We start from the raw sequence: 25,530 nt of genomic DNA on the forward strand, positions 1-25,530 counted from the left end.
CCATGACGTGTCACGCGTGTGGGCTGAGTTTCCCTCTCATGTGCAGCTGCCAAGTGGGCCCTTTTGGCCTTTGGGCTTGCTTGTGCTTGGCCCAAGAATTTATGCCTTGGATAATATGCTCATTACCTGCAGTTTTTGTCCAAATTCACCTGCACACATTCTCAGACCAGCATCTGTGGAATTCGTCAAATAATCATCCTATGCTAACATTTATTTCTTCTGATGCTCGACTTTTGCATGATAGTTGACGGTCAAAATGGGTCGTTAGTGACCGTCAACAAACCCCGTCCACCATGACAGGAGTAAACACATTGAGACCAAATATCACTTCATTAGGAAGAGCGTGGAGGACGGGAAGATTGTTCTGGAGCAGATTTCTACCGGTGATCAGCTCGCAGACATTATGACGAAGTCACTTGCCCATGTGAAGTTCCAGGAACTGCGCGATCGAATTGGCGTCGTCAACATCAAGCTTCAGCATTAGGATTAGGAGGAGAATGTTAGCGTGTTAATCCTGTGCTTGTATCTGTTAGTGGTCAATAAGCCGGCCTGTTAGCTAACGGCTGTGCGTGTGTAGAGGAGCTCAGCGCATGACAGCATGCGGAGCGCGTCTTCAGGAGTGGTGCGGCTTGATCGCCGGACGTGGGATGGCACGTCCAGAGCTGCGGCTTGCCGCACTTGTAGGAGTCAGTTAGAGTATGTAAATCCCTTTATATTCCTGCAATCAAGATGGAAAACGCTTCCAGTTAGCAGCACCAAAACTTCCGTGTTCTTCGTTTTCTATTCGTGAGCTTGTGAGAGCGCGTGAGGCTGAACGCCGGCGACGGGAGCTCGCCGGGTTCTCCAACACTGACGAGCACATGTGTATTCTGCTTAAATCATTTTGGAATCTGTAAACTAAGCGCATTTTTTTCACGGAAGTTTACATGTGGTCGACATGCTTTCTCGAAAATCTTAGCAATCGTACACCTTGGTACCTGCTAGCCTTATGTAGAGAAGTGTAACTAGCTACTACTTACATTCATATGCAGTTCATATAGGACATGGCACTACCCGCAGAAGATGAAGTCCTGCAGTCAGTGAACAACAGCAGCTACATAGAAACGTGTTTAAGGTCCAATTCTATTCGACTCACAAAAAGCTCAAAGAGCATTAGACTTGAAAATTCAATGATCACAGGTAGAGCATAGCCAGGTTACCACCTCACAAATAGGCACAATGAGTGGTGAGCTACTACTTTCCCGTTGAACATTTTATCTGTTCACACAATCATACAAATTCTGTTTATTAAGCTCTAAACTACATACTTATATAATCATCAGTGTAGTTGTTTTTTTAGAAAACAGGGATCACCGTGGCTTTTATAGAAAGCATATAAAGGTACACGAGATAGGTGTAGTTGTTTCACAGCTCAGCATGATCATCATGATCAGAGATTCTTCAGCTTGACCTGAGCACCATGCTCAGGGTGCAGGGTTATCACGGTGTATGGTGCGTGGGTGTAGGACGGAGAGAGCTCAAAGGAGAAGCGCTGGAGAATGGTGCACAGCGCCATTTTCGCTTCAAGTAATGCAAAATTTTGGCCGATGCAGATCCTGGGTCCCCATCCGAATGGAAAGAAGGCGGTGTGGTACTTGGTGGCATTAGAGATGCCCTCGGAAAACCTCTCCGGGTTGAACTCATTTGCATCTTTTCCCCAGATGGTGGGATCACGGTGAATGGACAGAACAGGCAGCAGAAGGTTTACTCCAGCAGGGTATTTGATGCCACCGAGCTCCATTTCCTTGCAAGTTCTTCTGTTTAGAAAGATTACTGGTGGGTACAACCTAAGGACTTCGTATAGAATCATTGTTACCTGTAGAAGCAAATCTGAAGGTCAAGATCACTAATCCAAATATACAGTACGGAAAACAGCAGGTACCCTGTTTTTCCTCTGAAAGGTTCCTTCAAGATCATGTCTAGGTCTGCTCCAGCATTCTCAGTCTATTCACTTAGTCAGCCATGATTCAAGGTACTAATGTTATATTTTTTGAAAGAAGCTAGGTGATAATGTTACCATTGCTAAGAAGCCTAAGATGCAAGCCCTTGTAATATTGAACCAGTAATAATTTTCCACAGAATCACGTGATGATGATCATTAGTTCAATGAAAGGAAAAGATAATATTTCAAAATTATAATCAAATCCTTCTATTACTTTGCTTCACTCTAAACAAGTAATGAAATTTACTAATGTCTTCAATGCCCTAAACTTTGTGTATAATTTCACGATAAAAGTGCACTGATCTCATACTTACAATCTTCAGGCGGCTCAACCTATCAAAATATTCTTGAACGGAGAAAGCTAACTTCCTATACTGGAACTGATATGGGGTCTTAAAATATGGATAGGAGTAACAAAGAGAATTTTTTGCAGGAACATGTAGATGTCTGACTAATACCCAGCTACGCAATTTATTCCTCATGAACAAAAGTTTTGCTACTGTTGGAGGGGAAGAACGAACCAATAGCCAGGGATAAACATTGTTTGGAAAGACTGTATAAGGCGTTGAGCTTGCTCTCCTTGCAGCTGGAAAATTCTCCTACACTCCAGATAGTTGCTACCAAACGCGGTTCTTGAGATGGCATCTCCAGTAAGATTCTGGAACTCAGGCCACACCTCAATCTCAGAAGACCCCTCATGCGACATTGAATTTTCCCATCTTGTAATCATTTCGACACAACAGATATAAAATACCGGCAACATCCGCTGTGAAGGACACATCATTGTTAGTATAGATATTATCAAATATGTAACTTGCAAAACTGAGAAAAATAAAGTCATGAGAGTAAGATTCAAATAACCTTTATTTTCTCATGGTGAAAAGCAGGATTGAGGATCCTCCTGTGCTTTGCCCATTTCTCTCCTTCGTGATAAAAAAGCCCGTTGGATATCAACTTCCAGACACGAGCTGTCTTCGGTTTGCCAAAGTGGCCAAACTTACAAGACAAAATCTCTCTCACTAACTCCGGGTCAGGAATCATCATCCTTGGCGTCGGGCCAAACCAAGAGAATGACAATTTCCCTGCATTTGAGGTTTGAATTAACCTCATAAATAAGAAGACCAACAAACTGCATCGAAATCATTTTCTGACACTAAAGCTGCCACACCCCTTTTGTTTTCTAGAGAAAAGGGGGAAATAAACTGACAGTCACACGGGAAGTCTTATTCAAAGGCGTGCTCTAATTTGATAATTGTTCTTGTCAAATACACCCAGACAGAGACATCTACTATCTCCAGACTAGAACCGCACCGGAAGTGGGATGTGCGCTCCTGACGCTCCCGGCGCTGTCGCAGGCGGCACACCCTGCGCCGCCGGCGAGACGCCCGGCGATCCCTTCTCCCTGCCCTACCCTCGCATCTTCTCCTCCCATGCACCTCTCCTAACCCACCCCAGCCACCCTCACCCCCTGCTTCATCCCCCTCGGAGCGACCGTTCCGCTCCCTCGCCGTTCCAGGCGTCGTGGAGGTTGCCGACGGCGCTCCTCCACGGGGCCAGCCCCGAGCGGCTGCGCCGCTGCCGTGGCCCATCACCAACAAACAACCTGGCCGGGTGCTTCTGCTTCCACGCGCGGAAACCGCGCCAGCCTTCGCTCCGATTTCCACGTGCAGTCGAAACCGGCGCCCCGACCCGCCAGCTCTCTGCACCCAGGTGTGTCCTTCTGTGAACTTGTTCTTCGGCATTTCCATATGCTCGTTGTTACGGCTCCCGTGGGATCCCCCACGCTTCCTGGGGATACTTCCGTGCAGACACGGACTCCTCTCCCCCTTCTTCTGTGCAAGTTCAGAACGCGCTCAACTTCTGCTTCTCCAGGCCGTTTCACCGTTTCGCCGTGAGTCATATTGCCGGAGATGTCTTTTCGGCCCGGGCTGTCAACAAAAACTTGGCCTCCTTTATTGTCTCCCGTGGCTTCTGCTGCGTGGGTGATGTCTCCCTCCTTCTCTTCCCCTCCTTGGACTCCGCCATGGCCGCAAGCAAGAACAGGTTCCTTGGGCGTGAGGCTGACGTCACTTGCGAAATTCAAAAACCGGCTGCCGCTGATGACCCCCCCGGCTTTCAAAAGCCTCCGCCGGGAGAATGGGCCTCAGCAGGGGCAGACGTTAGCGGGCCGGTGTCGGCCTATCAGGCCTGCGAACAGGCAGTGGCTGCCCGCATTCACTCCCCTACCTGCCCGCCGCCTGCTCGGCCGTTCGCCGCCATTGATGCGGTTGCCGGCCCCCACGCAATCCCGGAAGTCCGCTCCGCTCCCGATCGCTCCTCCCTCGGGACTCCCTACTCCCCTGCTATGCATTCAACCCCCGGAGTGGAGCCGTCACCTCGCGCCCCGATCAGAAATCCCCCTCCCGCCGCTCCTGCCACTTCCGCTGCGCCCGCCGCGCCGGGCGGATGTCACTCGCCGCACGACCTCATCGCCTCGTCGGAAAATTCCTGCTCCGGTCAAAAGCAGAGTCCTGGAGCTGTACGGCCATACCTCCTTGCCTTGCTCTCCTCCGCGCCGGTGCCTATAAAAACCGCGGATGGCTGGAGGCTTCGACGTGCTCGCTCGCTTCCCTCGCCACACACTCAGTGCTTTCGGTGCCTTGCTACCGACCACCTCGTCGAGGCGTGCCGGGACCCGGTCCGGTGCCGCCAGTGTCTCCGCTACGGCCACCGCAGCTCGACGTGCTCGATGGCCGGCCAGGCCTCCCTCTGGGCGCGGGTCGCGAGGAGGGCTGCGCTCTCCTCCAGCGACGACTCGCCATCGCCACCCCGCCTTAGAGCGCCTGCGCCCCCCGGTGAATTCCCGCTTGGGGGTGCGTTGGTCCGGCGGTCTCCGACGCTCGACATGTAGTCAGCGAACCCGGGCGTCCTCCATCCTTCTCCAGCCACCCACTCCCGCTCCCGCTCCCCCTGGCGCTTGCCGGGAACACCGTCATGTTCCCACTGTCCGGTTTGCAGATGTCCCCCTTTCTCCTGCCGCCGAATCCGTTCCCCTCCCCGCGCCCATGCTTAGTGTTCCGCCACCCCTTTCCCCTCCACTCATGCTGCTCCACCAGGTGGCACTGCCCTCGCCGGAGGCAACTTTGCTGAGGTCCACATGCCCCATGTGGACATGGAGCCCTGCTGGCGCCTCGCCTACGCTTTCATCGAGCCTGAGTGCGCTGACCCAGGGCTCTTCATCCGCACTGCCCTGGAACAGCGTGGCGGCGACCCTCCCATCCGGCTGGCTGCCTCCTCCTATGGCTCCATGATGGTGGTCTTCCGCCACCCCTTCTTCAGAGAGGAGGTGCTGCGGCGTGGCCCGCTCCTCTCTGGCGGGAGCGTCCTCCGCCTGGTCCCGCACGAGGAGGCGGGCTTCCGCTTTGTCTGCCGGTACCGCCACCTCGTGGTGCTCGCCGCGACAAACTTCCCCCCGGAGCACTGGACCAAGGCATGCATCACGCGTGCTTTTCAGGTCTACGAGCATGTATGCTGCGTCGACAAGGAGTGCATCAAGAAAGTGGGCGACCGCCCGCCTGGCAGCGACTGCGGCGCGGACATCGCGGACTACTCCGCCGTCCGGGTGCTTGTCCTCCTTGATGACGATCGCCTCATCAAGCCGTTTCTGGTGGTCCGGAATCTTGGTGGCGGCCTCGCGGGCATCGCTAAGGTGCACGTCGTCCGCTTCTGGTCGCACCCCGATGGAGCCCCTCTCCCCAACGAGGACTGCTTCTCCGACTGGGGGGACGACGACGTCGTGCCCTCCCCCGAGCAAGCGCGCCCCGCGCGTTTCGACCCGCTCGGGAACTGGTCTGCTGGGCTACGGGGTGGCAGTGGGCCGCCGCGTTCTGGTGCTACTGGGCCGCCCCCCCCCCCCCCGGCCTGTTGGCAGGCCCCGTGCACTTGGGCCGCAGCTCTACCCTTTGGTGCCGCTCTGGACTTTCGTGGCTGGCGCCCTCTCTGTGCTCGGCCGTGCCTTGTCACTGGCTGGGCTCACACGGATCGTGATCCGGGAGCTCGCGGTGCCTGCTCGCATGCCGACTCCTCCACCTCCTGCCCTGCCGGCTGGTGCACCCGCTGGCGGGACTGACCTCGTCCGTCGCACTCCCTCCACCACTCCCTTCCTCGACGACCTGCTGGCGGAGGAGGAGCACGAGGTCAGTGTCTGTCGCCGCCGTGCTCGCCGCAAGCGGGCTCATGACAGCGCGGCCAAGACGCGCCGCCATAGCCTCCGCCTCGCCGCCAAGGAGGACCCGCTCTACGTCGACGCCACTTCCAAGGCAACTCGCGTCAAGGCGGCCAAACTAGATCTTGCGCATGCCTCCACACGCATGCGGGAGGCGCTCGCTCAGTCCGGGTTCTCGAGCGCCCTCCGCCTCGCCGCATCTCCTCCAACAAGCTGCGCTGCGTCGGGCGTGTGTGCGGCCTCCCTGACCTCTCCGACGACGAGGAGGTGGCCGAGGTGGCCTGATGCTGTGTGTAGTCAATAATTCGTGCTGTGAACACCCTGCTAGAGGGTGCTCCCCCGTCCGGTGTGATCCTGTCCTTCATGTCCGGGCTGCTCCTCCTCTGCTGTGTGAGCATGTGAGTACTTGGCCTGATGTTTTGTTCGGCCCCCCTGTGCTAGGTCGTGAGCGTATGGCGGTTTGTTCTGTGTGGTTGGGGTCCCGGCTTGGTGGCGGCCGGCGTAACTTGTATGCCTCATGTTTGTCTCGTGAACTCAGTTATGTGTTGTGCTTGTGTTGTGCGTTCCGTTCTACTTTGTTCATGTTCCTGTTCTTTGGTGCCCCTCACGTTCCCCATGAATAAGAACCTCTCTATCTGCTCGTGGAATGTTCGTGGACTTGGCCATGTTTCCCGTCGGGACGATGTGCTCGCTGAGCTCATCTCTGTTCGGCCCACTATTGCGGCGCTTCAGGAAACCAAGCTCCCGTCCCTCGCGGTGCAACGTCTGACGTCCTTTCTCCCTAGCCGGCTGCGGCACTGCGTGGCTTGTGATTCCACCGGTGCGTCGGGCGGGATCCTCACTGCTTGGGACGATGATACTTGCTGCCTCCTTGCCTCTAGTGCTGAGCAATTTACCCTCACCACCAGATTCCTCCTCGCGCAGGACACAACTGAGTTTACTTTCACGAATGTCTACGCTCCTGCAAACCACGAGGACAAGCAAAGCTTCTTTTCTAAACTTGCTGCTATTGCTACCTCCATGAATGGCCCCTGGGTGGTGATGGGGGATTTCAACCTCACTCATGAACCTGGTGACAAAAACAACGATCATTTCAACTTTACCGAGGCAAATGAGTTTAACGAGTTAATCAACTCCCTCGACCTAATTGAAATCCCGCTGATTGACCGGGCTTACACATGGAGCAACAAACGAGACGAGCCTACTCTGGTATGCCTCGATAGGTGTTTCGTCAACGTAGATTGGGATGCAATCTTCCCTAACACCACCCTCTCCTCTCTGACATGCTTCTGCTCGGACCATGTTCCTCTTCTCCTCATTGCTAGCACCAAAATCCCTCGTAGTGCTTGCTTCCGGCTTGAGAATTCTTGGCTCCTCCACCAAAACTTCCGTGCGATCATCCACGATGTGCTTGCGCGACCTGCGCGTGGAGGAAGCAGCAAGGTTTTCGTCCAAAAACTCAAGCATTGCCGCGGTGCTTGTCACTCTTGGGCAAAACGTCTCATCCCAATTGACCAGCGGGCACAGGACACGCGCATTTTGATCAACGCCCTTGATCTTCTTGAGGAACAGCGTACATTACAGCCAAATGAGAAGAAGCTACAGTGCATTGCAGTCCGAGGCCTGCAGGACATCCATGCGGAGAAGCTGGCGTTCTGGCGCCAGCGCTTCCATGTACGTCTTGCCGTTGAATGGGATGAGAATTCCCATATTTTCAATGCGGCTGCATCTGGGAGACGTCGGCGTAACAACATTGCAGTCTTGGAATGTGATGCTATCATTGCCACGACGCACAGCGCCAAGTGTGCTGTCCTCCACAACTTCTACTCGGCTCTGCTGGGAAGAACCAGGGGCACCTCTTGGAACTTCAACCTTGGAGACCTCTACCCCTCCCTGGATCTCGCCTCTCATAACCTCTCCACCCCATTCACTACAAGCGAGATCACTGCCGCTCTGTTTGCGATGGACATGCACGTGAGCCCTGGCCCATACGGTTTTGGTCCTTCCTTTTACAAGCATTTCTGGTCGTTGCTACGGGAGGATGTCGCACTTTTGTTCCAGGATTTCCATGGTGGGCGCCTTGACCTTGATGCGCTCAACAGAGCTTTGCTCGTCCTGCTCCCAAAGAAGGATGGCACGCGCACTGCCGATGCCTTTCGTCCCATCTCCCTGCAGAACTGCCCAATGAAGCTATTCACCAAGGTGATGGTCAATCGGCTGAAACCGGTCATCCCGCTTCTCATTGATGCTGATCAGACTGGCTTCATTCATGGGAGGAGCATCGCCGAGAACTTCGTGTATGCAGCTGATCTTTTAAGCTGTTGCTACAAACGCAAAGCGCCCACGGCGGTTCTGATGCTCGACTTCAAAAAGGCCTTCGACTCGGTCGAATGGGGGAGCTTGGACACGATTCTTGCTGCTAGAGGTTTCGATGATCACTGGAGGAACTGGATCTCCAAGATTTTAACCAGCGGCAAAACGGCTGTCATGCTAAACGGGGTCCCCGGCCGTTGGATCACCTGCCGGTGTGGGCTCCATCAGGGTGATCCCCTCTCCCCATACCTCTTCACCATCGTGGCGGACGTCCTTCAACGACTTATCCGACGCGGCGCTGAGTGGGGGGAGCTGCAACACCCCATCGATGCTACGCTCCCGTGTCCCGTCCTTCAGTACGCGGATGACACATTGATTTTCATGAATGGGGATGTGGCGTCCATGACTGCGCTCAAACGCATTCTTGAGGACTTCTCTGCCGCGACCGGCCTGATGATCAACTTCCACAAATCCACTTTCGTTCCTATGCATGTTTATGACACCACCTCTGCGGAGTTGGCCGAGATCCTGGGTTGCTCTGTCTCTTCTTTCCCGCAAACATATCTGGGACTCCCTCTTTCCCCACACAAGTTTAAGTTTGCTGACTACCAGCCCCTCCTGTTTTCTTTTGATCGCTACCTTGCTGGCCGGAAAGCGAGGCTACTTAGCACTGGTGGCCGAATTGTGCTGGTCTTGGTAGCTTGCCCATATTTTACATGTCCTCTATCCTGCTCCCAAAGAAGGTTGTGGAAGCTCTTGATGCCAAGCGTCGAGCCTTTCTCTGGACTGGCGAGGAACAGTGCCATGGCTCCAGCTGCCTGGTGGCTTGGACGGACGTGTGCCAGCCCAAAGAGTTTGGTGGGCTTGGGGTCAAAAACCTCGCCGATATGAACCACTGCCTCCTCCTGAAGTTTGTGCACAAGCTCCATGACCCCGAGTCGCTCCCCGGGAAACAATGGTTCCTCACACACTCGGATCTCAGCAGGGAGGCGGCCAGGGATTCTTATCTTGGCAAACTCATCTCCCACGAGCTGCAGCGCTACTAGGACCTGACGAGGGTGCGCGTGGGAACCGGGGATCACACCTCCTTCTGGCATGACCGCTGGCTCCTCAACACCCCGCTGTGCGACGTGTTCCCGCCCTTTATTCTCATGTCCTACGACGAGATCTCACTGTCCGAGTTGTTTTTGATGTTGGCCTCCAAGCACACTTGCGACCTCGGCTCACCAACGCTGCTAGGGCTGATGAGAGCGTCCTCCAAAGCTGTCTGGAGTAGGCAGAGCTCGGCGATGGCCCGGACACGTGCCTTCTTCACGTATCAGAACGGGAGCCGTTCAGCACGCGGGGGGCGTACCGAGCCATGCAGGAAGGGACGCCTGCTGCGGACGTGATGATGATTTGGTCCACCAAACTCCCTACTAAGATCAAGTTCTTTGCCTGGCTGCTTAGCCGTGGGCACCTCAACACACGCGCCTACTTGCACTACAGAAACATCAAGACCCTGGAGGAATCTTGGTGCGCGCTTTGCACTGGTGTGATGGAAACCGATGCTCACATCTTCTCTGAATGCCACAGGGCGCGCGATGTTTGGGCTAGACTGGGTTTCTCTGTGCCTGGTAGCCTTGTGCAACGCCCATGGGATATAGGAGTCACACTACTAGAAAAAGTGCCATAGGCACCGGTTGAGATTGCCCTTTGGTACCGGTTTTTTGAACCGGTACCCCGAAAGTGGTACCAATGGCTCGAGCCTTTGGTACCGGGTAAAATAACTGGTACCTAAGGCCTCCAAAATGAAACAAAATATTCTTTCGCTGGGATTTGAACCCATGACCTCTAGCCTCGCACGCTACCCCTTTACCATCTCAGCTACACAGTTGTTCTGATTGAGAAGGAGCTATATTCCTTTTAAAGTAACTCATGTATGAGCCATATGTACCGGTTTGTGTTACCAACCGGTACCAAAGGCTCCTAAGGTACCGGTTGGTAACACCAACCGGTACCTAAGGCTCGTCTATAGGTACCGGTTGGTGGTACCACCCGGTACTAATATAAAAATTACCACCCGGTATCTATGGAGAGCCTTAGGTACCGGTTGATAATACCAACCGGTGCCTAAGGCCCATTCAAAGATTCCATCCACCCCAAAAGTACCGGTATGGAGATGAACCGGTACCTATGCTACCATAGGTACCGGTTCATCTTGATACTGGTACTTTTGGGGTGGACCTAAGGCTTGTTTTCTAGTAGTGTCAGTACTCCTCTTCCTGACAATGTGCGGCTTGACATCATCCTCCTGATCCTCTGGCACTTGTGGAAGTCCAGGAACACTGATATCTTCGATCAAGCGGACTCAAGTTCTCAGGATGTTATCAACCGCGTCGCTAGGGACATTGATAGTTGGATAGGCAGATACAAAAAAACCCTGCCATGTATCTGTGAGTGGCGAACGTGGCTAGACCAGTTTGTAATTTTGTCTTGAAGTTTCCTCTCCTGTACCCTCTGTCTCCTAATTCCCTCTCATGTAACTCTCTTTCTGGGATGCCAGGAATCTTTTTGTATCTATGAACGTTTCAAGTTAATGGTTGGTGGGGATCTCCCCCCGATATTGCTCGAAAAAAAAGAAAAAAAAATACACCAGACAACAACTATCCCATTATTACATATGCACATGTCTTCTTTCAGAAGGGAAGTGATTGCGGTGTGAATGAATAAGAAGGATGGTGGCCTTTGTTCTTAAGTTAAGAAGAGCAGACGGAACTATTAGATTTGGTAGCGTTCCGGGAGAATAAATAAGCCATTTAGTAAGTTCATAACAATTTCTATAAAGCAAGGGGCAAAGCTCCCCCTCATTTGCCATTCTCAGCCTTCCCCAGCTCCCCTCCTTCATCACTTCTGACTAAGCATCTTTCGGCGGAGGAAACGAGGCGACCGGTCGCTTCTAGCGAAGCAGCGAGTTCAAGAGCAAGTGAATGAACGAGCTACGAGTGAAGTGCAACAGTCGTAAGCAAGGCTCGCCATTGGGGGTGTAAAGCTATTTTGCGCATGCTACCTAAATGATTGTTGGCAAATTCGCCAGCCAAACGTTCTCAACTTATGATGTAACTTCTGTATCATAAAAATATCCTAAGGCAAATCATGTTATCTAGATTAAAGAAATAAATTTTCACATAACAATATTGAAACTGAAATGAAGTTTTCTTTTTTTTTTTACTGAGGAGAATAATGAGAGCACATAGGAATTAGGGAAAAGTCCGGTTTGACACCCTCAAACTATCACAAAAAGCTCGATTTTCGACCTTCAACTACAAAACCAAATAACATATGCCATCCAATTGTTGAAACCGGACGAATTGGACCTCTTAGATGGTTTCAGAGTTAATTTTCTATTCTGTGAAAATTAAAATATTCAAATATAAATTCAAAAATTCATACTTAATTTATTTTAAATAAAAAATTGAAATGAGTATCAAAAATTTTCTAAAAACGTAACATTTGTATTGGTATGGTAGTTGTGAGTTATTGAGATCCAATTTTTATGTTCATAATATTTGGTTTCTTGTAGTTATGCCTATTATTTTTAAATAACTAAGATTTAAATAGAGCAATAATAGATATATTATATTTTTAAAATTTTTTGGTACTAGTTTCATATTTTTTTATTACAAATAAATTAGTTTTGATTTTTAGATCCAATTAGAATTCTTTTAAAAAATACAAAAACCACCCTCAAATCTATTCAAGGGCCAAATTTATTCAGTTTTGAAATTGGATGGTCTATTATATTCGGTTTTATATTTAAGGATGAAAATTGGTTTTTATAGTTTGAGGATGTAAATCGAATTTTTGTTTTGTTATGAATTACCGTTCTCCTTCACGAGGTCGTGGAACATGGGCTGCACGCGGGGGACGATGTCGTGGCAGCCGAGCGGCAGCGGCTTCGTCCGCGCCTCTCGGCTGCGTCGGGCGTCCTCCCTCACGTCGCCGGTGAAGAGGCGGTACCTGGTGCCCCTGAGGCCCTGCGCCCGGAGGGCCCGGTCAAGCCGCCGCGGTGTCCACCAGGCCCACTCCAGCGACCAAGCCACCAGCCACAGCAGCGCTGCGGCCGCCGCCGCGCCGGCCAGGGTCCGCCACGGGCAGGCCTCCCGCAGCGCCAGCAGAGCTCGAGTCGCCATTATCTTCTTGCCGCAGTGGTAAGCAAGCAGAAGGTAGAGGTCGGGTGAGATCAGGGGATGTGCGACTGGGAGCAGTGTGTTGTGCTATTATATATTAAAATGATGGAGCTCAGCGGAAACGTGCGTCTTGGCCACTCTGCGTTCTTGACTTGAAGCCTCTTCTTGGCTTATAGACGAAAATTCAACATGGTTGCTTTCCTAGTGATCTTGACCAATTCATGATATCATCTGTCTTGGATACCGTCTATGCTGGAACGTTGGTGTGCTCCTAGATAAACTAATCCTTCTCTGGAAGGATAACCACTTGAGTAAAGCTTAAGATCATGTCAATTCAATCACACTTGATAACAACTCGGATCATGAGGGCAACATGCGCTGTGCTTTTATGACATTCGAGCTGGCTATGGCTGGTGGCTAGTGCTGATTTGCTTGCCAGCAGAACAGAGTGGACCTGTTCGGCCGCTTGGTCAAGCAGTGGAACGAGCCTGACATGTTCTGCCCCAATTTAGCAAACATATGGGCTGAGAGGTATCCCATCAATTAAACTGAACTGAGGTTCAAAGGGGGAAAAAAACTGAACTGCAACATGTCCATAAACCAATTTCTCCATTCATACACACACTGTATTCGTAATTAAGATCAAACGTCGAATTTTAAACAACGTAGATGTACAATCACTATATGATAATGGTGTTGAGATTTTGCCATCCAGCAAGATCACCATAGTTAAATTAAAGCTTCTTCAGCCTGATCTGAGCACCATGCTGAGGATGCAACGTTATCACGGTGTACGGCGCGTGAATGTAGGACGGCGAGAGCTCGAAGGAGAAGCGTTGGAGAATGGTGCACAGCGCCATCTTCGCTTCCAGCAACGCGAAGTTCTGGCCGATGCAGATCCTGGGACCGCCTCCAAATGGGAAGAAGGCGGCCTTGTGCTTGGCCGCGTTGGAAATGCCATCGGCGAACCTCTCTGGATTGAACTTGCCTGCGTCTTTTCCCCAAATGTTGGGATCGCGGTGAATGAAGATGATGGGCAGGATGAGGTTCACGCCTGCAGGATATTTGATGCCACCGAGCTCCATTTCCTTGTAAGTGCTTCTGCTAAATAAGACTATAGGTGGGTACAATCTGAGGACCTCGTACAGAATCATGGTTACCTGCAGAAACCAAACAGAGGACAAGATCATTAACCCATATATTGTACAGTACTAAAAATGTTTGATATCCTGTTTTTTCTTCAGAAATGTTCATGTTCAACAGTGATTGGGGAATTAATCACACATATGAACAGTCGCACTTCGTGAAGCGCTCTAAAACTGCAATTTCCAAAACGAATGCACGAATGTAAGATGTAGATAGTAAGATTCCTTCAACATCAAGTTTAACTCATGTCCGGCATGATTTATTCACTGACTCAATTGTAGTTTCAAGATATTAATCTCAAGGTCCTTCATATGTAAGGCATGGCCGTTTAAAAAGAAAACCAGCATTTTTCCACTAGATTGACATGCAGATGACAATTAGCAGCATTCCAAATGGTAAGTAATGCACCACAAAGATAACATATTTTAAATGAGCTATTTAATTTTTATCTAGTCTAATTCTGACAAAGTAATGAAATTTTCCACTGTTTATCACAACTATTACTGTTATTGCAAGAATGCCACTAGAATGATAGTTGTGGTGGCGTTTTTGCAATTTTCTAGTGGCAAGCTTATACTAATGTCTGAAGTAGTAGCAAATTCGCAATTGACCCAAATTAATAATGCCATTAATATCATTATATTTATTAAATTTCCACATTATTAAATGGACTAATTAACTATGATATTATATATCGAAAAATGGAGGGCGGGCAAGAGAACACTGATTTCATACTTACAGTCTTCAGGCGGTTCAAGTTTTCAAAATCTGGTCTAGCTCTTCCAAAGTTGTTTAATACTTCTTCTCTTGCCTTCTCTTGCCATTCTGGGTGCATGCTTAGCCCAATGAGAGTCCAAGTAAGCAGGACTGATGTTGTCTCCATACCGGCAAAGTAAAATAGCTTGCATTCCTCAATCACATCTTCTGTTGTCAATCCTAGCTTTGAATTCCCATTTGATTGCCTCATGTTTGACTCCAGTAATAAGCCCAGCAAATCATCATTATTTGTTTCGCCATTTATCATAGCCTTTTCTCTTTTCCCAATTATTTCACGCAGAATTTTGTGGATCTCTCGATTGATTTCTCTCATCCTTCTGTTATTTCTGGTAGGCAAGAACCTGCATATGTTCGACAGTTCTATAAGGAACAAATTATCGATTTCTACCACATAACTTTTGCTCATCTTTTTATCTCTGTTTAAACATGGATTTAGAAATAAAAAAATGTAGGTGTTCAAAACATTCTTGAACTGGGAAAGGCCGTTTCTGTATCCCTTCCTTTACTAGAAATAGTATCAGGTCATTTCCTTAAAAGATGGATAAGAACGAATAAAATCTTCTTATGCAGAAACTTGTTGGCGTGAATCCAATGAATAAAACTTTGAGGAAAAGAAGAACAAACCAATATCCTGGGATAAATGTTGTTTGGAAAGACTGTACAAGGCGTTCAGCTTGCTCTCCTTGCAGCTGGAAAATTTTCATCCCCTCTTGATAGCTGCTACCAAACGCGATTCTTGAGATAACATCTCCGGTAAGATTCTGGAATTCAGGCCAGATGTCTATCTCAGAAGATCCCTTGGAAGACATTAATTTTTCCCATCTGTTAATCATGTCGATGCAACAGGTAGCAAATACAGGCAGCATCCGCTGTGAAATTATGAATGGAACAGCATGGTTAGTACACATAGGGATTGCACTACCCAGTATATGACATACTTAAATTTGACCCATAAAAAAGAGGTTTTCTATGGTGCCCAAAACCACCACTTGGTGGTATACAATTTAGAGGATATCTAACCCTTCATTAGTAACGGTAATTTTTCAGTTATAAATGAAAATGAAGAGATGGAATTAGAAAAATAGTCCAAATGAAATGGATCCTGATATTATTAAAAAAAATTCCTATAATACTACTCACATATACTACCTACAGAGTATTTTTTTAGAAGATATTACCTATGACACTAATACTAGGGGTGGTAATGAATCATGGTCCTAGTGCTCTCTTCTAAATCCAACTTGGCTCGTATATATTTTTAGCTTAAAATTCTATAAGATAAGAGCCCAGCCTTTAGATTATCTAGGCTAAATTTTTAGGCTGTTTACCACTTCTAACTACTACTAAACTTTTCGGTGGTACAATTAATCGGTGCCATCAGATGTTTATATATTAGTCCTTTTCAAACAGTAATATAGACTAGTATTGTACTATTGTGCACCATAAAAGATCTTGTAAAAAACACAGCCATGAGAAGCAAGTTCAGCGAACAACTACCTTTATTCTCTCATGGTGGAATGCTGGATTGAGGATTCTCCTATGCTTTGCCCATTTCTCACCTTCATGACTCGCCACCCCATTGCCTAGTAACTTGCCAGCACGGCTAAACCGTTGCTTGCCAAAGTGGCCAAACTTGTTAGACAAAACCTCTCTCACTGATTCTGGGTCTGGAATCATCACCCTCGGGTTTGGCCCAAACCAAGTGAATGACACTGTCCCTGCATTTGAGTTTTTCAACAGCATAAGTAGGACTGTAGTCTGTAGGGCTGGGACTTGCGACTAGGACCAAATCATTTTGTGAGGATTTGGCTGTCACAAAGCATGATTGAAAACAGGGGAAAGAAACCGACAGTCACAGGACGTCTGAATGATTACTTTTGACGCTTGAAATCGAACACACATGATGAGGACTGTCGGCGTCCTGACCGGCGGTCCGGACCCAACTAGTGATGATGCTGCGTATTTCTCGTCTCAGATGTTGATGCAAGAGGCAACACAGTCACGCACGGGTTTATCCTGGTTCCGGCCGAGGGGGGCCGTACGTCCAGCAAAGTGGTGTGCGAGAGCACTGCACTGTTTTGCACCGGGGGTGCCTGTAGTAGGGGGTACAAGCGAGGCGAGAGAGGGAGGGAAGCTCCCAGGTCTCTGCTAGAGGTGGAGTTGATTGAGGCGAATGCCAATATCGGAGCTTAGAAGAGCGTATTTGCTCTGTGAGTAGTGCCGAGTGTTGTGTTCTACCGGATGGATCGATCCCCCTAAGGGAAAGCCCGCCTCCTCCTTTTATAGGCACAAGGAGGGGCGGTGTATATGCACAGGAAATCGTGGAAGTCGTCGTCTTCTCCCCGAATCGCGGGGGTGCAGTGGTCGAGCACTGTGGAAAGTACACTGTGGGGTACGGTGCCTGGCGTGGCCGTCGTTCTGGGTGTCGTCCTTGGCCTTGCGGAGATCGCGCCGGTGTCCCTGTAGCTCCAGCATGCGGCGTGGTCATTGCTGTAGGGGGTACCATCCTCCAGGCGTGGCGTGGCGACATTCCGAGGGTCCTGCAGACCAGGGCCTTGTCCTGGTCGAGGCCAGAGCGGCTTCCGAGGGTCGTGCCCATGCCACTCGAGGGCTCTGCGGAGGGGAAAGTTTGAAGGAGGTATGGGGAGTTGGCAGCACAGTGGCTAGAGCAGTGCCGAGCACGTCCTGCACTGCGTCGCAGGTTCCCACAGTGTCGCCACAGCGTCCGGAATGGCGGAGCAGTGACCAGAGTTGGCGGGCGGGACTCCGGTCACAACCAATGTGAGGAATGGCGGCCTGACGCCGTCTGACCCGGGCGCTGTGGAGGAGTGGTTGTAATTTAATGCCTCCGTGCGGCGGGCGGGTGAGCGGAAGGGCCGTTTGTCCTTTCCGTCGAGGGGTGGCCTCGAGCGAGGCGGAGATGATCCGCTCTGAAGCATCCCCTCATAAGAGAAGACTTAAATGTGATACAACATCAGTCCCAGGAGGCTGATAACACATTTATTACATCAGATGGTACATCACCGTACAACTCTACGCGGTAATGGGCAGTGAAGCACCACTATCGCGAGGATAACAACTAAAACCCACACCACGACATTAACTACGAAGAGGTCATTAGAGTCTTGCGCCATAGGGAGCTCCCTGCGGGTGACCCTATCCACAGGCAAGATTGGGTGCAGGACGGAACCCCTACTCAACGTCTTCAAGAACGAAGTCTGGATCCTCCTCTGTAAAAATTTAGAATAGGGTGAGTACAAACGTACTCAGCAAGTCCAACCACACCCACGGAGGGGGCATGAACAGAACAGAATGCACAGGATAAATCAAGGATAAGGATAGGGTTTAATTTGCGGAAAGCTAACTTTTATGCTGGGGTTTACTTGAAAAAAATGTGTTTTCAAAAGCCATTATCTTTCACTGAGTAACCCGTAGGATTGATCCACACAGAATCCAAGTTTTAAATTTCTACCGGACTCCTCATCCGCCGTAGCACACGGCACAACTGCCGGACACTTTTCCAAAATTACTCATGCCAACCCATCCATTCCCAGAAGGAACACTAGTTGTGTGACCAAACCGTAACTCGCCCAGTACCATGGGCACGGCTATTCGAATAGATTTTAACTCTGCAGAGGTGTGCAACTTTACACACAAGCGGGGTACCACAGCACGATCACCTTAGTGTCAGTGCGGATCCCAACAAAGCCATTACCCACCTTAGCTAGACCTGACTAGCCACCACGGGATCCACCAAGGGGTCATCGACCTATCACCGAGGTTTAACCGGGGCATAAGTCACACAGAGCCTATCCCTTCTCCTTAGTCACCCATTGCTCTCAGCTCTCCTGATGGCTATCAAACTAACTAGTGGGGTTTATGCTAAGCCGTTGCCCATACAACGGTCGAGTGGTTTGCACGATAATGGAGTTAGGCAAGATGACACACCAACTCGGTCCTTAATTGTGACAAGATGGATATCTTCCTTCCTTGCTCAACCACACAGGTACGAGCACACCATTCGGCAATTCACACAGAAGTGCCATCCATCCCGTCTAAACTCATCTTTCGAAAATTCCATATTTTTCCTTCCCACACACACTCAAACATTTTTCCTTTGTAAAACAAGTTGTATCGCATTTAAGGTCCTAAGCGTTCTAGCAGCGATTAACGTCCAAACAAATCATATTCAGACTTTAATCTAGGTGGTCAAGGAATGGTTATAACAAATCAAGGGGGTGGCTATCCAACCATGTTTTAAGCAGACAAAACATATGCAGTTTTATAAAAACAGGCCAATAGGTTGTGTTTATAAAAACTGGGACAAAGTATGCATCAAAGGGCGGGATTGAACTTGCCGTTCTCGAAGCCTTCCGGGAAGCCTGATCGAGGTACTGTCCTTCGGGTTCGGGGTCGTGGAACTGGTCCTCGTTCACTTGCTCGCAGTACTGCTTGTCGATGGGTTCTCCCTCGTTCACACCGTGATCTACGACGCACACAAACAAGTACACAAAGAAAAAGAAATAAAGGTTTTGTCGTTGAGCTCGAATCGGAAACAATTAAGATACGGAGATAGGAGTAATATTGTTGGGCGATTTCCTAATGGCGTGGCCAAAACTATGTTAGGAATGGCGCGGTAAAGTTTTAGGTCGATCGGAGATTGTTTGGCGCATGAAATGATAGGTTACAGAGAGGTTTAGGGGTTAAACCGGGATTAGGGGCCTATTTGTAATTATGGCAAGGGCTTGATTATAATTTTTGGAAAGATCAGGGAGGCCATAGAAAATAGGTAGGGGTCTATTTGTAAATAGGTCACATAGTGGAAGGGTTTGTTTTGGAATATAATAGAGGGGAGGGTTTCTTTTGTAAAAGGGTTAGAAAGGGTGGAAGGACTCTTTAAGAAATAGAAAGAAAGGGAGGGGCCTAAGGGCAAAACAGCCCTTCATCCCCTACCTCTCGACAGAGATCAGAGGAGGGCGCAGGGGGCGGGGGGGGGGGGGGGCGCTCCTGGCGCCGGCGGCCCAGGACGCGGGAACGGCCGGGGAGGAGGGGAAAATGGAGAGGAGGCCGCGAGGAACCTATTCCCCACCTCGATTTGGGCCGGGGCGCGGCGAGGAGGCGGTGCTACGAGGGCGGGCGGCGGCGGCAATGGCGGCTCTAGTCGGCGGTGCAGCAAGGCCGGGAAGGAGGGACGCAGGGGCGGCGTGGCTTGTGGTGATGGTGGCCGACGCGAGCGGCCTCTTTATAGGCGGAATAAGGAGGTGGAGGAGGGGGTCCGCGGTGGTGGTCGACCGGCGAGCTCGGTGGGCGCCATTAATGGCGTAGGGGCCGGCTTGGCCGCTTGCGGGCGTCGCGGGGTGGCGTGGGCGTCGAGGACGTCGTCGTGCCGGGGAGGACGAGCACGTGGAGGAGGGGGCCGGTTGTTGTGCCTGTCGTCGCGATGTTCGCGAATAATGCGGCTCGGGCGGCGAGGCGGCGATGTCGTGCTCGACGGCGGGTGGCGCGGCGAGCACAGGTGACGGGACGAGTCAGGCAGCGACGAGTGGCGCGGCGGGCATCCTGGGCACGCGGAGCGCGCGGGCAGGGCGTGCGCGCGCACGGGGCAGGCTCAGGGGCGTGCGCGTGCGCGGGCAGGAAACAGGGGAGAAGGAAGGAGAAAGAAGAAAGGAGAAGGAGGGAGAAAAAAAGAAAAGAGGAAAAGAAAAGGAAAAGGAGGAGGAAAGAAAAAGAGAGAGGAAAAAAATAGAGGGGCGCGGCGGGCGGTCGCGCGTGGGCGACAGGTAGCCGAGCGACGCGGGATGGGACGGCAGCGAGGAAAAAGAGGGAGGGGTACGGTCGGCGGAAAAAGGAGAAGAAAAGATGGAACGACGACTGAAATCGGGTGTCGGGACGTCGGAAAATTTCTGAGAAGAAATTAAGGGTTTAGGGATGATCGAGCTCAACGATGAAAAAGTTTTTGAAAATTATTTTTAGCGCGTGATTTATTTTGGTAAATTTTTCGGGACGTCACACGCTCCCCCGAGGGTAGGCTCGCTACCCTCGAGCGAGGCGGAGATGATTCGCTCCCCCGAGGGTAGGTTCGCTACCCTCGAGCGAGGCGGAGACGCGGGGCGCGGTCGAGGGTCTCAGCGGGGAATCCTCGAGCGAGGCGGAGATCGCCCCGCGGGTTCGAGGGGGGTGCAGATGGGCCGCACTATGTACGTGGGCCGCGTATTGGGCTTCTTTGAGTCCTTTCCTTTCTTCAGATTGGAAGGAGGCTGTAGGCCTTCGTGGGCCCGGTTGCCTAACATGTGTTTGCGTTTTTAGGGCGATTTTAGTCCCATGACTAGGGTGCCCGTAATCATGGTACCCGACAAGGACCAGTGGTGGTCACCCCAGGTTGTGATGAGTGATTGACTTCTGTTGCGTGTTGATGTTTGCCTTGGTTGTGGAGTGCAGGTGCAGGGTGCGACGTGGCAGTCGACGGCGCGAGGTGAAGGCCAAGTGAAAGGTTCGGGGAAGAACGCGAGTAGACTTGGGCCGAGGGACCCGAAGATGCTGGGCGGAGTCACGGGTGGCTCACATGGTGCACGGATCGACGAGGAAGCATGAAGGAAAGATGCGGCGACATGGGCCGAGTCGGCGAGGACGATGGCTAAGTAGAATAGGCGGCTCGTGCGACCGGTGCGCGCGAACTACTTGAAGGCGTCAAGGCGCGGCGAGAGGTCCGACACATGCCATCATCAGAGAGGTCGTGTGGCGGCCAAGCGGAGATGGACAGTTTCGATGGTTTGGGCCTCGAAACCATCCCGGTGGCTGGTTTCTCGGGTTCGGCCGCAAAACCGGGGGCGGACTTGGCGCGGTCAAGGTCCAGGCAGAGGGCATGTGGCGTCATCTCCGAACTTGCTTCGAGGCGAAGGAAAGTCGAAGAGGAGCCATGCCCGTCCGATGCATCTACAGAAATCTGGACACTTTTGCCCCTGCACGGGTGGTTACCTTAGTTAATTAGAATATGGGTAATTTAGTTTTTTTAGTGGAAGAGTTTGGGGATAAGAATTTAGAGGTCTGTGACCCTCTCCCATCCATCCATAATTCCCGTCGCCCCCTCCCTTTGCTTTTTCTGGTTCTTCTTTTTTCTCCCTCCCTCTCCTATCCTAGGTTTAGAAATTTCCCATGAATTCTTGAAGACTTGTACTGTGATTCGAAGGGAATGGAGGCCCTTCTCTCCTGTGCCCTCCGGGGGTTTTTTATTTGAGTGAAATCGAGTTGTTTTTTCCTTCTGGGATTTTGGTTTCCCGTGTTGGTTTTGACCTTGTGCAGGTTGGGGTAGTGGCGTCCGGCCGGCTGGCCGCGGCTCCACGCGCGCTGGTAAGCGGCGCCAGGTCAAGCCGATCCCGGCCGCGCGCGCGCTCAGGGGCAGCCCGCAGGCCAGCAGCTGCTGCGCTGCTTCCCAGGCAGCGCGTGCTGTACGCGCGGCAGGGGCGTGCAGGCGGGCGGTCGACAGCGTCCAGCGCCTGGGCTGGCACAGCAGCTTGCGGCGCCCAAGGCCGGCAAGGTTGGCAGGGCAAGCGGCTCCCCAAGCAGCAGCGGCGCACGCACTTGCCAAGCGAGAGGGGCATGCAGCATGCAAGCCACGGCAGCAGCTAGAGCGGCACAAGTAAATTAGTGCAGGGTCTTTGTGTTTTTTATTAGAGGGCACGTGCATGTGGATGCTTGGATTTTGGTTGTTTTGCAGGTACTTGAAATTTGTGTGAGTGCGTGGGAAATCCAAGAATGGAACACCTGTGGTTTGCGGCAAGCCTCGTCAACATCCATCAAGTGTTTGTAGAAATGCCGCACAAAGTCTTTCTCTCCTATTTACTTTCTGCTCATTAGCTTGTGTTAATTAGTTTAGTTCTTGCTAGTCCTGGTTAGTTTCTTGTTGAGTTAGCTTTTGAGTAATTTAGTTTCAGCTCTTTTATCAGTTCTTCTTAGCATGCTAATTTAGCTAGTTTTAATTAGCTTTTGTTAGGGCTAGTTTAAAAAGAAAAACAAAACAAAAATTAGTTAAGTTGTGCTTTTGTTAGCTAGTTTTAATTCCAGTCTTCTAGCTTTATTTTTACATGTGCATTAACATTTGTTCTTGAGTTGTTCGGTTTCTGACAATGTTTTATCTTTTTCTCGTGAATTTGCTCAGTTGAGTTTTTGTTGAGTTTCTCACCGCTTTGCTTCCGCGTGTGTGTTCTGGGTTCACTGGGTGAGTATTCCTAGTGCCAATAGCCGTTCTGAGCTATGCGGTACTGATACTCACTGTTTGAGGTGTGTCGGGTGCTTTAGAGACTTTTGCTCTCCCGTTTTTCGAAATCGGATTTGAAGCTCCCATTCACCCCGTCGCCTATTGGGTCCTTCACATGATCTGATTTGATATTTGTTCCTGTCAGTTAAACATTCCACTAGTACACATTCCGCTGTCTTCTTGCAGAACATATTTGCGTTCTACCAGGGGGTAATAATTAGTGACCGAACACTCTGGTGCCAGACCTGTAAGCAGGGTTCACTTTTTCGTTTTTTTTACGAATCCCGCCGATCACCGGAAACGGAATTCCGGACGAAATTCCGCCGAAAACCGCATTTTCCGAACGGAAGGTGAATTCAAATTTAAAAAACGGAATTCCGGAAATTCCGGGCGAAATTCCGCTACTTTCCGGCAGAATTCCGGACTTTCTGGTGGAAAATGTCATTTTTTTACTACAAATGCTCCAAACATATGAAGAATTAAATAATTTAATAGAATATTTTTTGTATCTATTGTATATTGTAATGTACAATACATATTAAATATATTACACACAAATTATTCATAACAAAAGTATATTGTCACATGAAATCACAAATAAAATGCATGAAAACTAAATTTATCACAATAACTTAAATTGCATAGACCATAATATAAGTTTATAATACATAAATTGCATAGTCTATATAAAAACACAAGTTCAATCCAATAAACAATGTTTATGTATATCACGTAGTACTTAATAATTAATGAAGATATGATGAAAGTGTAAGGATAAATAAAGGAGACCTCTCATTCCATTCAAAAGGTATATTCTTTTAACTCATTGATAGTACGGATATTAAAAAGCTATAAATCCTACCTCATTAGACTACAAATAACCTTGTTTTTCAACTAAAATGCAATTTTAGTCTAGCAAATGATCTTAGATTTTAATGTGTTCTAGTCCTATTTGCTCAGAAGAACACTTAGTTTTTTATCATATTTTTTCCCAATTTTTTACAAATATTTTTAAATTTGAAAACAGAAAATGACGAAAAATACAGGAATTCCATTTCCCGGCTACTAGCGGAAACGGAAAATTTTCCGGTTTTCCGCCGGAAAGTTTTTCCCTGCCTGTAAGTCTGTAACCGAAGCAAACTCCAACCAGACATGCTCAACTACTTCTGCTTCAACTCCTGTATATGTGTCCCCCCCCCCCCCCCCCCCCCCCCTCAAAGTCCTTGTTGGGAGTAAAAACATCACGAAAATCACAACGAAAGGGCTCCAAATGGGGAAAAAAAGAAATCACAACAAATGATTTTATTTACCTCAGTATTTTGGTTCAAACATCGAAGAGGTTGAATTAAAACAAAAGGAACCAACTTTAGATGCGGGGAATGATCTGAGCGGAGCGGAGGACATAGAAATTACCGTTCTCCTTTACGACGTTGTGGAGCATGGGCAGCACGCGGGGGATGATGTCGTGACACCCAAGCGGCAGCGGCTTCGCCCGCGCCTGGCGGTTGAGCCGGGCGTTCTCCCTCAGGTCGCCGGTGAAGAGGCGGTACCTGGTGCCCTTGAGACCCTGGGCACGCAGGGCCCGGTCGAGCCGCCGTGGCGTCCACCACGCCCACTCCAGCGTCCAGGCCACCAGCCACAGCGCCGCCGCCGCGGTGCCAGCCATGGCCCACGGCGGGGACTCCCGTAGCAGCAGCAGAGCTCGAGTTGCCATCGGCTTCTTGGACTTGGAGTGAACGGTGAGCGAGCAGCGCAAAGCAAGCGGGTGGGGTCAGGGCCAGGGGACGATGGCCGGCGAGCGTCCAATTACTTTATACAACTATGAGAATATGTAGAAGAAAGTAACAGCTAAGGAACAAGGCGCCACAATATTTTTTAAGATCCAAAATCTAAATAACCCCCTAAACTATCATTTGATTCATTTTACCACCAAAATTATGCCATTTGATTCAAAATACTCCCTAATATAATTTGTTATTTTTTATTTCTCCATGCATAGATGGAGTTTTAAATTGAAATTTTACATGATAATAGTACACACTATAACGCGTGTTAGAAAAAATACATCACAATTTCTTATCATTATTCTGACAGACTAAGATATTTAATAATAAATTAATCATTAGAAATTCATAATTATATGAAACCCGTGGGAAAAAAATTATAATTTTTTGTTCAAATATGTATTATGATGTTCACTACTACCCTGCAAAATTTAAAAATAAAATTTAACTTGTGCATGGAGAAACAAAAAATGATAAATTGTATTATGGGGTAAAATAAACTAAATGGCATAATTTAGGGGGTTAATTGAACTAAGTTATAGCTTATGGGGTTATCCAGATTTTGGGTATAGTTGAGGGGAGTAAATTGAACTTTTCCTAAATAATAAATTTAGCTATACATTAGGTACCAAATAATGTATCGATCACGTTGCGTGAGGGCCACACGCGTTGTCTTTTCTTAACATTCTTAGTCACCATGATGTCTTGGCTCACGCTCGGATGCAACTTGTGCAAAATTTAGGTCATCACGATCTGCAAAGTTTTTAAATAATCTACAGCATTCGTGGCAAGTTAATATTGATTCTGTTTGAATGTACAAACATGCAACCCGAATCATAGCTACACACATTTTTCTATGAGATATTTTTCTTGGAGTTTTCTTTCAAGAAGGAAATTTATTT

General features: G+C 49.5%; 3 protein-coding genes across 3 annotated transcripts; all 3 read right to left on the minus strand.

Annotated features, from left to right (window-relative positions):
• Positions 1-1,131: 1,131 nt before the first annotated feature.
• On the minus strand, positions 1,132-2,491 carry LOC120707489 (cytochrome P450 72A14-like). Its single transcript, XM_039992396.1, has 2 exons — positions 2,296-2,491; positions 1,132-1,855 (listed from the first exon to the last, which is right to left on the minus strand). The coding sequence occupies exons 1-2, from the start codon at positions 2,461-2,463 to the stop codon at positions 1,430-1,432; spliced, it is 594 nt and encodes a 197-aa protein (XP_039848330.1). The 5' UTR covers positions 2,464-2,491; the 3' UTR covers positions 1,132-1,429.
• LOC120707488 (cytochrome P450 72A225-like) lies at positions 2,464-12,838 on the minus strand. Its single transcript, XM_039992395.1, has 3 exons — positions 12,361-12,838; positions 2,843-3,063; positions 2,464-2,747 (listed from the first exon to the last, which is right to left on the minus strand). Exons 1-3 carry the CDS (start codon positions 12,668-12,670, stop codon positions 2,478-2,480), a joined length of 801 nt encoding a protein of 266 aa, XP_039848329.1. The 5' UTR covers positions 12,671-12,838; the 3' UTR covers positions 2,464-2,477.
• A 392-nt stretch (positions 12,839-13,230) lies between these two features.
• LOC120707491 (cytochrome P450 72A14-like) lies at positions 13,231-24,644 on the minus strand. Its single transcript, XM_039992398.1, has 5 exons — positions 24,258-24,644; positions 16,088-16,308; positions 15,215-15,459; positions 14,553-14,931; positions 13,231-13,827 (listed from the first exon to the last, which is right to left on the minus strand). Exons 1-5 carry the CDS (start codon positions 24,556-24,558, stop codon positions 13,402-13,404), a joined length of 1,572 nt encoding a protein of 523 aa, XP_039848332.1. The 5' UTR covers positions 24,559-24,644; the 3' UTR covers positions 13,231-13,401.
• Positions 24,645-25,530: the final 886 nt, after the last annotated feature.

The sequence above is a fragment of the Panicum virgatum genome, chromosome 5K (assembly GCF_016808335.1).
Source record: "Panicum virgatum strain AP13 chromosome 5K, P.virgatum_v5, whole genome shotgun sequence".
Lineage (NCBI taxonomy): Eukaryota > Viridiplantae > Streptophyta > Magnoliopsida > Poales > Poaceae > Panicum > Panicum virgatum.

Excerpts from the sequence above, each read along its gene's own strand:
- LOC120707488 (XM_039992395.1), bottom strand. The coding sequence starts at position 12,670 with ATGGCGACTCGAGCTCTGCTGGCGCTGCGGGAGGCCTGCCCGTGGCGG. Across the intron at positions 3,064-12,360 it reads CGACCTCGTGAAGGAGAACG|GGAAATTGTCATTCTCTTGG; the intron begins GTAATTCATAAC and ends CCTCAAATGCAG. Across the intron at positions 2,748-2,842 it reads TTCACCATGAGAAAATAAAG|CGGATGTTGCCGGTATTTTA; the intron begins GTTATTTGAATC and ends TGTCCTTCACAG.
- LOC120707489 (XM_039992396.1), bottom strand. The coding sequence starts at position 2,463 with ATGAGGAATAAATTGCGTAGCTGGGTATTAGTCAGACATCTACATGTT. Across the intron at positions 1,856-2,295 it reads GGTTGAGCCGCCTGAAGATT|GTAACAATGATTCTATACGA; the intron begins GTAAGTATGAGA and ends TTGCTTCTACAG.
- LOC120707491 (XM_039992398.1), bottom strand. The coding sequence starts at position 24,558 with ATGGCAACTCGAGCTCTGCTGCTGCTACGGGAGTCCCCGCCGTGGGCC. Across the intron at positions 15,460-16,087 it reads TCCACCATGAGAGAATAAAG|CGGATGCTGCCTGTATTTGC; the intron begins GTAGTTGTTCGC and ends ATAATTTCACAG. Across the intron at positions 13,828-14,552 it reads ACTTGAACCGCCTGAAGACT|GTAACCATGATTCTGTACGA; the intron begins GTAAGTATGAAA and ends TGGTTTCTGCAG.